The sequence below is a fragment of the Juglans regia genome, chromosome 3, assembly GCF_001411555.2.
Source record: "Juglans regia cultivar Chandler chromosome 3, Walnut 2.0, whole genome shotgun sequence".
Classification (NCBI taxonomy): Eukaryota; Viridiplantae; Streptophyta; class Magnoliopsida; order Fagales; family Juglandaceae; genus Juglans; species Juglans regia.
The window spans coordinates 9,830,797-9,842,358 of record NC_049903.1 but is presented as its reverse complement, the minus strand read 5'-3'; the positions used below and the strand labels follow the sequence as shown (position 1 = coordinate 9,842,358).

Genomic DNA, 11,562 nt, shown 5'->3' with positions numbered 1-11,562 from the left:
TTTGCAAGTAGATAGAGTAACGAACTAGTGAACGAGTTTTTAAAACCGACTTCCCTTTATAGGGTCGATAGATATTGTGTTAATAACTCTGTGTGGCGCACGTTTAACCCAAGTCAATGGTACAAGTCTTCTCTGTCTTATTCAACCGAAGTCAATGCTCTGCTAGTCTTTGGGGAGAGAGAGCGAGAGAGATGTTGCGATTGAAGCCTTTCAACATTTTCCCAGTGAGTCAATTGAACGGTCCTTCGATCACTAACCCTCCGGTAATGCAGTGTGTATGCTCTGCTTCACTTTGATCCATTGTTGGCTAGTACGTGAATCTTTGGTGGGTTTCTTACATTTCTGAACAGTTTCCTTCAATGGGTTCTTACATTTTCCATGTTTCAATCACTTTCATGTTTGATCTCTCTCTCTCTCTCTCTCTCTCTCTCTCTCTCTCTCAGTGTGTGTGTAATGTTATGTTGTCTATGCTGATATTTTAGTTCAATGCTATATGCTTTCTCTTGTTTAGTTAGATATTTTTTTGGTTAGCACAGTTAAAGGTTTTTTAATTGGCAAAACATTGGCACCATATTGGCCTCTTGCTGGTATTGCCTGATTCTAAGTTGCTCTTTCTTTCTGTACGATACCCATTTCACAAATTTTGCTTTGTTTTATCTTTCGTTTCAACGATAATAAAGATCCCTCTGGTTCGGTATAAGCACTTTATCTGCACGCTAATTATTGAAATATCTTGAATTAGAATGCAGAGAACTGCAGGGTTCGGTGTGTCACTAATTGTTTTAGCAGTTTCTTGTTCCAAACGATTGTTAATTAATGACTAAAGTGAAATTAAAACTTGGTATATTTCCCTTTTATCATGTCATTATACGGTAAACTTGAATGAGTTCATGGTGCTTAGGCGGGAGTAACATCATTTTTATGTACACAATGTTTCTGGTTTGAGAACAGGAAGAAGACATGGAGATTAGTAAGTGTTGTTGTCCAGCAACCAGAATATAAAGCTCCCAAACAGGAATGTTATTTGTACGTGCCCTTTATTTATATACAAGAAGTGGAAATTGGCATAAACTAAGATAAAACGGATGTGGAGTTTTCGTTGATGAGTGGCAGCTCAAGATTATAAGTCGGTTCTGAGAGAGAAGAGGGTGTCATACTGTTGACTCCCATATGTGAGTTAATTGGTGCAATCAACCAATTCCTGATGCAGCCTGATGTGCACTTTGTAGTGCAATCAATGGTCCATGAAACCACACCAATTAGAAGACAGACAAACCACTGCACCAAATTCAATCTTGCACAGCCTGAAACTATATGTGCAATCTCAATAAAAGCCACCTGGAGTACCAGAGTGACACCCACTGCCACCCAAAACAAGATGTTTCGATGAATGCCCCTAAATGCGTTCTTCTTCTCCAGTTCTCTTGCATTGACTTGGTTGAATACTTGACAAAGAACAAAGCTATTGAAGATAATGGTTTTACTAACCTTCTCTTCGATGTGCAGGATAGCTTGCCCTTTAAATTGGAAGGCCAGTAAGATGGCTACCTGATATAGAACTTGACTGACAAGATTTCTCCACATAGGCTTGGTGATAAGTGGTTCAGTTCGTCTCATTGTCAGCATCTCCATTAGTGTCCCTGTTGGTGGCTCAGTCAGTAGTGCAAGGCCGCCAAGAAGGGCTACAACGAAGTTTGCCCAGAGCAACTGGACTGATGTTATTGAAGAATATCCAAAACATATCGTTGTTAGCAAGGTTGTCAACAGCCCTGCAGCATTCATGGTGAGTACAAGTAGGATATATTTCCTTATGTTGTCATGAGTACATTTTCCGCAACTTACAATGGTGACCAAGAAATTGAAATTTCCATCCCTGATGATGATGTCAGCACTTTTTCTGGCCATTTCACTGCTACAAGCCTCTATCACGATCCCCACATCAGCTTCTTTTAGTACTGGAATCTCATTTGTTTTGACCCCAATCATTGCTACTTTATGGCCTTTTTTCTTCAAACACTGCACCAGAAGGAGCCTATCAGAAGGGAAAGAGCTTCTCATCACAGTGATTTTATCTACAATATTCATCCTCTCTTCTGGGCTGTAATTGAGAAACTTTTCACCTTCAAGGACCATCCTATTTGAGTCAGGAAGCAGTCCACCCTCGCAAACTTCCAACCCTGACACATTATCTTCTGATACCAATATGATGTTAAATCCAGCATTTCTCCTAGCTTCTATTTCTTTTAGCATCTCTGTGCAGCACAAATCAACTGCCATTGGATTTAGTGTTAACCAACTAGATTTATCAAGACAGATAGTTGTGACTGAAGCCATGGTAAGACAAGCCAAAGGTTCTTGAGCAATGGCCTTGTCGGAGAGCATCTTCTTATTCCAATAAGTGATGGCTAGTGTGATTACAAAAGGAATTCCTTCCATTAATCCAACCAAAGACATAACAAGTGAAGTTGTCAGGGTACTGATCTTCCCATTTGGTTTCAGAACAATTCTCTTGATTGCATTTATTATCTCCTCACATGAGATTGGTTTCCCCTTCAGGTCTGGAAGGCTAGAGTCAACATCTTTCTTTTCAAGCTTAAAACGGAGGAACAACACTACTAGGATGAGGATTGAGATTGAAAGCCCAGTAATTTGTATGCCAATATTCACCTTGTCAAGTTCTGCTGGTAAAGGGGTATTTTTGGGGGCATGGGTACCCTGTTTCATCAAATGACCCCATGTTGTGTCCATGCCTACAGCTGTAACAAGCATGCGACCAGTTCCTTCCGTCACCTTTGCACCATAGAACAGAAAAGGATTATTTTTATCAACAATGAACTCTGAACCATCATTTAGTTTTAGGAATTCACCAGATACGAACAAACCATCAGCTGGGACCAGATATTCCCTCTCCAGGCATACTATGTCACCCGGCAAAACATTACAGATGGATACTTTCCGTTGGCATCCACCCCGGAAGACATCAACATTTTCCCACATTTCTAATGCTTTCTGATTTCCTGTACATGTCATTGTCTGGGAATGCTTGAGCCAGATGTCACGAAGCGCAGGAACAACTACAAGTACAACAATGGCAAGAAGTATTATGAACCCTTCGTACCAACCAGTCCTGCGTCCTTCCTCCTTGATCCCAAAGCCAAGTGACAGCACTGCAGACACGAAGAGAAGGAAAATGATGTAACTATTGCATGATTTCAGGAGGATTTGAAAGAAGCTTCGTGCAGGAGTTTGGGTTGTGGCCGCGATTGTGCTGGTTTCGCGTCGAGAACGTAGATCTTCCTCATCACCAGGTATTCCATCCTCTAAACTCGTATCCAGAGCCTCTGCAATTCCTTGAATGCCTCCAAACTTCTGTAAGGAATCCGTGTCCTTATCCTTTACCATCTTTGAAATGTTTTTTTGCTGGAGTTTTGCGTCTCTGCTTATACGATTACCATTTTCACCGTCCAAACTTACATTCATGGAAACTTGAGGTGATGCAGATGATATTTCCACGCCTGTTATAATTTGTGGATCCTGCAAAATATCAATTACAACATATATATCAGAGTGATGACTATAATCTTAAAGTTAAGTCACTAGTCTTCAGGGCAGATGTAAAGCTCATCCTCAATATATATAACTATAGTCCATACGAAACTTGGTGTTTTCACAATGTAACCATACTGCATGTGTAGCAATCCAGAAGTAACTATATACACAAGAAAAAATCTATTCATCATCCCAACTCCCATCATCCTCCTATCATCCCATGACGTGATATTAAATGATAGGTTTACAAGTGAAATGTAATAAATAATTTCCAATCATTTATTACCACATCATAGGATGATGGAAGTTGGGATGATGAGTAGCATTACTCTATACACAAACCCTACCAAGGGGGTGAAACAGGTATTCGGCCCAGCCACGGGTATAATGGTGGTTTATAACCATACCACGGGGGTGAAACATGGTATACAGCTCAGCCATAATGGTGGTTTATAATTCTACCACAGGGGTTAAACATGATATTTGTCCAGATACAATACTATAATATGATATGAAGATGATGTCTCAGTTTATGATATGCCGAAGGATTTTTGAATAAGAAAGTTTTTCTCAAAGTTTCGCTCTGATATTTTGTAACAAGTTTTGTTTAGGCATTCTGAAAGTAAATATGCTGTTTCTGCATTCTGAAAGTAAATGTTTTGTTCTGCATACTGAACTTTATAAATGCTCATGTTTACATGCTAGTATAAGTTCTATGCTTATTGAGTTGTTGATAACTCACCCCTTATCTCTACAATATTTTTCAGATATTTTGATGATTCAGCTGAGGATTAAGATTATGAGATATTGAGTGAGATAGTTTAAGTATAGTGGATTAACAATAGAAAGTTTTTACGAGTTTCGTTGATTTTTATTAAGAAATTTTATTGTGTTATGATGACTTGGCATTTTGAAAAATTAGTTATATTGAGGAAATTAGTTTGAATTGAAATTTCTATATGATATTGGGAGTTTTGAGTCTATTATTATATTGTTGAAATATGCTAGGAAGTAACTCTCCGACCTTTGCGGGACCTGGGCATTACAGACACTCTTAATTAAAGCTCTATCTATTGTGTAATGAGTACTCAAGGTATGACGTTAGCTTTAGTTTTCATCTAATAAATTTCAATTTCCTAATTTATGAGCTTGTGATATCCTTCACATGCCTTTGATTCCCTTAGAGGTTAAATTGTACCTAATATATTATGAAATCTAAGTAAGAAATTGTTTCAGCTAAAATATGAAAATTAGTTTATAATCTATACTTTCTTCAAGTTCCCCTTGTGCTTGGAATTGCAATATTTAGATCCCTAGCAACCCGAGCTGCTCTTCTTTCTTCATGCACTACCACTTGTTGCTGCATTTAATTTTCTGGTATTTACCCAGGTTTGGATGCCGTTTTGAGCATCCCTAAATCTTGGAGAACAGGTACGTACGTACTTCTAAAGATGATAGGTCCGGCCCTGGACATAAGGAAGGCTCGGACTTTTTTTTTTTTTTCCTTTTTCCTCATCAACAAGGACATATTCTTAGGGTTTAGCCTACGAAATTTTAAAACCTCATTAGTCACATGTCAGAGAAGCAGAGTTCAGGTTTGCTCCGTCGGAATATAAACCACATAGCTTTCTTTTCTTTAAATTTCAGAGAGGTAGGCAAGATAGTTTATACTTTATCGATTAGAAAAATGAAGAAATTTATGCTTTTTTTTTTTTTTTTTCCTGTTTTCTCAATTTCTTAGTTTCTTTATTAAAGGGGTTGGGGGATCATTCCTGAGCATGGTCAATATATATGGTTTGGTGGTCAATATATATGGTTTTCAACTAATTTTTCTCCCTTTGCTAATTTCTGAAATCATACAAATGTAATAAATTAAGGACTATATATAAAAGAAACATAGTGATCATCACAACTGACATGTAAGCATCTCCAGTAGCAGTAGATTTAATTAGTCATATATAGATTTCGCTCAAAATGATTTCGGTTGCATCGATCATTATGTAGTTTGAAATATCAATAATAATGAATCTCTAATAATAGTTATCTTTGACAGGCCATGCATGATAGGTGCACGATGGTATTTCAAATACTCATTTAGTAATATATCTTCGTTTGTACCTAGCTAAATATATGGAATCAGCTAGCATTGATCTTTTTGGAGAAGTTGTCAAGAAGCTAGAAATATATCTGTACCTGCCATGCACAGAAGATCCAAGCGATCGAGACATGCAAGAGCAAGAAAACTTACCATTTCTCCGGTCATGCCATCGATATTGCTGATTATACTGTAATAGGAAGTTGATGATGAGACTCTATCGAGAGAAGGAGAACCCTTCTCATCATGAGCTAATTTATCTGCTCTCGATATTAGATTTCTTTGCTGCAGGATCAAAAGAATCCAGCGCCAACGTTCTCTTGCAGTGCTACTGTTGCCGGATATTAGCAAGGCCGTCTGCTGAGACTCGAGGTGCACATCGTGGCCAGAGCTTGTGCTCGACCTACAGCTTGTCTGAATATGCATGGCGGCTGGCGCTGTGCGTCCAACTCACTTTCTGCACCAACAAACAAATTAATCATTAATGGGTAGGCAAAAATAGAATGAAAGAATTACATGGTATGATTGGAAGCCAGACATATATACTCACATAACTGTATTTTTCTCCTGAGCAGCCACACAATAACGGTACTGATGCCGATAGAAAAATTGCTTCATAGGTAGCTGGTCGTGTGTGTGTGTATATATATATATGTTGCTTTTTCTGTTTAGATTATTTGTTTTCCTCGAAACTTCCTCCAAATGTTTAGGTAGCTCCAGGACTAGTGCAACTGCCGCGTGCTAAGGTTGGAGATTGAGGCTTCCATTACGTCTCTACCGATCATCCAAAACCGCGTGAACTTTTAAAATGATTTGCTTGGCATTATGAAGAGCAGAAGAGACAATAATTGAATGCAGCTTGTACTTGATCAATCATCTGATTAAGATCATGCGGCGTCGCGCCACAACCAACATGATCATGTGGGACATGTCCGAGGGTCCAGCCATCTGACGAGGTAGATTGTGAAGTGGTCACTGAAATTTCCGTACCACCATACTGGAGGGAACTGGAGTCGATGACTTGATATTATTACGTCTTCTTCTATTAATTGTCGTGACCTGTGGGGAATTGCAGCGATATGTATCCACGTACGTGTTCGCTAGGTATGTACTAGGAAATTCACCTGTAGCCAAATAATCGGGGGTTTTTTATTCATGAGCTAATCTGACCAAAAAAAATTAAATATTCTTTGTTGTCGTTATGATTGTTGTTTTTGAAAGCCAAATTTTCGTGATTTATTTATTTATTTACATTTATTGGGTCCGAGCTGTTATTAGGAGTTGGGGTGAATCAAAATTAAGTTACCACTATATATATATATATATATATATATATGTTTGCTGAAAATTTGATCCTAGAAAAAAAATGATTTATTATTATTTTTATCATCATCCTCTCAACATTTCTTGATAATTTGATATTAAATAGTTTGCTTATAAGTAAAATATAATAAATAATTTTCGATTGAATTGTAAGATGGTGGATAGTATCAATACTTTTTTTTATGATACACATGAGTTCCTGTTTAATTTGCTGCTGTACTTCTCAGTTCTTTACATGGTAAATGGTGCTCGACGTGTTTAAGTACTTAATGAATTACTTGAGAACTCTATTGGGTGTCTCAATTACACCGCGCGGTTCCAATTCCAAGCCAAATGGTCAGGTAAAAAATGTCATTTAATTTAGATTTTCTTGTTAATTAATTTGTATAATATTGAAGTGTACGTTTGTGGATGACAGAGAAGGGTGAAGGGAGATTTTTCTTTGAAGCTTCGTTCAAATTTTTGGCAAGATCCTTTTACTGACGATAAATAACGTTAACGTCGAGTGAAAATGTTTTCGAGGAATGGTTGACATTTTGAAGACATTGTACGTACGTAATGCATGACGTGCTTGTGCTTCATTTTGGAGTTAAGTTTCTTTAGAGATGCACTGAACACTAACAGGAACATAAATTAAGCAAGCAAATTCTTTGGGGGAAAAAGTAAAGTAAAACCTGAAATAGGTGCTACTCAGCGCCTTTTTAATACTAAATGCGGACAATTAAAATTAGGAAAAATCTAATTATAAGCTATTCTGTGTATTAATATGCGTATTCATTCAATATAATTGGTTAGAAAGTAAATTTTATTAAAAATAATACTAATTTAAATTTAGAATATGAAAATAACAATATTAATACACAGATTGGTACTTAACAAAACTCTTAAAATTAGTTGGATGTGAGATACATGTTCCTTATAAGGTACTTTCTGTCGAGAGACATGCGTCCCGCATCTAACAATTTTGAAACTGGACCAAGTCAAAACTAAACTAAAATAGGGTTGGCGTCTGAGTTTCTCAAGATGAGTAGATTCTAACAGAGCAGAGGGTGTTACTCTAGGTTCCAATACATGAGCCCAATGGTGATCCACTCAACCAATCCCATGACATAGCCTGGTATGCACTTGGTACCCCAATCGATAGCCCATGAAACCATCCCAATTACAAGACATGCCACCCACTGCACCCAATTCAATTTTGCATTGCCCGCCAGGATATTTTCAATCTCAATAAAAGCAAACTGCAGTACAAGAATAACGATCACAGCCACCACAAACAATCGGTTACGATGAATGCCCCGAAACACATTCTTCTTCTCCGGTTCCCTTGCATTCACTAGGTTAAATACTTGACACAGAACAAAACTATTGAAAATCATGGTTTCACTAACATTCTTACTGACTCGTAGGATCGCTTGCCCTTTGAACTGGAAGGTCACCAAGATGGCAGTCTGATATATAGTTTGACTGAAAAGCTTTCCCCACATAGCCTTTGTGATGAGTGGTTTATTTTGTCTCAATGGCCACTTGTTCATCGATTTCTGATGATCTGTTGGTGGCTCAGTCAGTAGTGCAAGACCGCCAAGAAGGGCAACAACAAGGTTTGCCCAAAGCAATTGGATTGCCGTAATAGGAGAATGTCCAAGACACACGCTTGTGATGGAGGTTATCAAGAGCCCGGCAATATTCCGGGTGAGCTGAAGTTGGATGTACTTCCGAATGTTGTCATGAATGCATCTTCCGCACCTTACAATTTCAACTAAGAAACTGAAATTTCTTTCCATGATGACAATGTCAGAATATTCTTTGGGGATCTCACTGCTTCCCATCACAATTCCCACATTAGCTTCTCTTATTGATGGAATATCATTCGTTTTGTATGCAACCATTGCTACTACACGGCCTTTTTCCTTCAAACACTTCACAAGAAGAAGCTTATCAGAAGGTGAGGAGCTTCTCATCACAGTGATATTATCTACTTTATCCATCCTCTCTTCCTTGCTGTAATTTCGGAAGTCTTTACCTTCAAGCACCATTCCATTTGAGCAAGGAAGCATTTCACAATTGATCAGAGCTATAGCTTCCACCTCCGATATTTCATCTTCTGAAATCAATATGATGCTAATTCCAGCCCTTTTCAAAGCTTTTATTGCGTTTATTGTTTCTGCCAAGCACTTGTTATCTCCCAGTTGGTCGAGTGTTGGCCAAGCATATTGGTCAAAGCAGATGTTTGTAACTGAACCCATGGAGAGACAAGCGAAAGGGTTTTGGGCAAAGTCCTTGCCAGACAGTATCCTTCTATTCCAAAAAGTAATAGCAAGTTTGATTACAAAAGGTACTCCTTCCATTACACCAACCAGGATTGGCATGGCAAGTGAAGTTGTCATGGCAGCGATCTTTGCATTTGGTTTCATGAAAACTTTGTTCATCATAGCCGCTATCTCAGTTGGTTTCCCTTTTAGATCAGGGAGATTAGAGTTAACATCATCTCTTCCAACCTTAAAACGGAGGAACAACACTACAAGGAGAAGAATATAGATTAGAAGCCCAGTAATTTGTATGCTGCTGCTCACATTTTCAAGTTCTGCTGGAAGTGTGGTCTTGAAGGGCGTGGCATGGTCGCTGATAAAGTGCATCAAATGATCACCACCCCATGTTGTGTCCATGCCCACAGAGGTAACTAGCATGCGCCCACTTCCATCAATCACCTTTGCACCACATAACATAAACGGGTTCTCCTCATTGATGATGGTTTGTAGCTCGCCATCCAGTTTTAGGGATTCACCAGATATGAATAAACCATTAGCAGGGACCAAATTATACTCCCTATCGAGGCATACTATGTCCCCCAACAAAACTTTGCATCTGGATATTTTCTGAACGCATCCCCTTCTGAAGACATTGACTTCCAATGGTTGCATTTCCAAGGGCTTCTGCTTTTCTAGGATCTTCCATGAAAGCTCAAGGCAAAAGTTACGTACGGAAGGAGCAACCTCAAGAATGAGGATGGAAAAAATTATGATGGCGCCTTCGTACCAACCAGTCTTTGGGCCTTCCTCCACAATCCCAAAGACAACTGACAGCACCGCCGACAGAGAGAGAAGGAAAATGATATAACGATTCCAATATTTTAAGTTAAACTGAAAGAAGCGATAATGTGCAGGAGTCTCATCACCAGGTACACCATTCTCTATATCGGTATTAAGAGCCTTTGCAATTCCCTGGATGCCTCCAAACTTCTGTAAGGAACGTAGATCCTTCTCCGTTACAATCCTAGCAATGCTTGCTCTTTGCAATTCTGGATCATTGTTATGATTGCCAATCTCATCATCCAAATTTACATTGATGGAAACATGAGGCGATGCCAATGAGATTTCTGCACTTCCTAGTGTAATGTGTGGATCCTGCAAAATATCAATATCAATCAAAGGATATATAAGTATTGTGAACTTTCTTCAACAAACTGATCATGAGTTGGTAGCTCAAGGCAGAAAAGCTCAGGAGAAAGTTGGGCACTTTTCCAAATTCAAGCACGAGTGTTGCAAATAATTCTTTTGGGAAAAGTAGCAAATTTTTATGATAACTAGTCGTATAGCTAAGCGTGGGTAGATCGAAATAGCTGCACATTGAATGAAAAATCTCATTTAGCATACCTTAAGACATGCATTAATTACACAATAAATAGAACCTCTATATATATATATAGGCTTATAATTATTATATATATAATTTCAATATCCAAAATTTTGATTGAGCAACTCGATCTCACAACATGCAGTTGTTTGAGTGAACGTCACGAAGGTAAAAAATTAAGCTATATTTTATAGAACTGTGCCAAAGTAAAAGAAAATAAGTTGGAGAAAAGAGGCATGCATATATATATATATATATATATATAAAATTAGTAAAACTACAAAACTACTAATTTTAAATAAAAGTTGCTGATTAATGTTTGCCTGTTGGAGGTTGGAAGCAGCACTGATATGATTCAATTCGCTGATCTCTTGACCGACATGATCTATGGAAACTTGAGATGATGATATTGCGGATGAGATCAGATTTATGCTTCCCGTATTTGGTGAATCCTGCAAGATATCCGACTAGCTAGAAGATATCAGTACGTAATTAGATAGGAATTGGTTTTTATTTTATTAATTGAAACTGGTTGACAATAGGAGAGAGAGAGAGAGAGAGAGAGAGAGATGAAAGCTGACTAGAAGATCAATTTTTGTGGATTAATTAATTATGGTCGGGGAATCCTGATCTTAAGGGGTACTGTACATCGGTTCGGTCCGGTCAGGTTTGGGGGGATGAACCGGTCCATTATTTTTTCGGGACCAAACATCCATAGGAACTAGACCGAACCGGTAGCTATCGATCCTGTCCAATTATTTTTTATTTTTATAAATAAATTAATAAAAAATTTTATTTAACTACTAAATTAAAATTAAATGAATTATAAATGTAGATTATATAACTAACTCATTAAAAAGAATATTTTATATGGTCAATGATAATAAATTAGATGAAAACTGTATCATTAGCTTATATAATTATTATATATATAAACAATATATTAAATTATTAAAAATATT

At 37.7% G+C, this 11,562-nt stretch overlaps 1 protein-coding gene across 1 annotated transcript; it reads right to left on the bottom strand.

The window, feature by feature from the left end:
• Positions 1-527: 527 nt before the first annotated feature.
• Positions 528-6,862, bottom strand: LOC108996830 (calcium-transporting ATPase 12, plasma membrane-type-like). The gene is made up of 3 exons (XM_018972860.2): positions 6,195-6,862; positions 5,798-6,101; positions 528-3,534 (listed from the first exon to the last, which is right to left on the bottom strand). The coding sequence occupies exons 2-3, from the start codon at positions 6,068-6,070 to the stop codon at positions 1,072-1,074; spliced, it is 2,736 nt and encodes a 911-aa protein (XP_018828405.1). The 5' UTR covers positions 6,071-6,101; positions 6,195-6,862; the 3' UTR covers positions 528-1,071.
• Positions 6,863-11,562: the final 4,700 nt, after the last annotated feature.

Coding starts and splice junctions, on each gene's coding strand:
- LOC108996830 (XM_018972860.2), bottom strand. CDS start 6,070: ATGCATATTCAGACAAGCTGTAGGTCGAGCACAAGCTCTGGCCACGAT. Junction 3,535..5,797: donor ATGGCATGACCGGAGAAATG/GTAAGTTTTCTT, acceptor GATATTTTGCAG/GATCCACAAATTATAACAGG.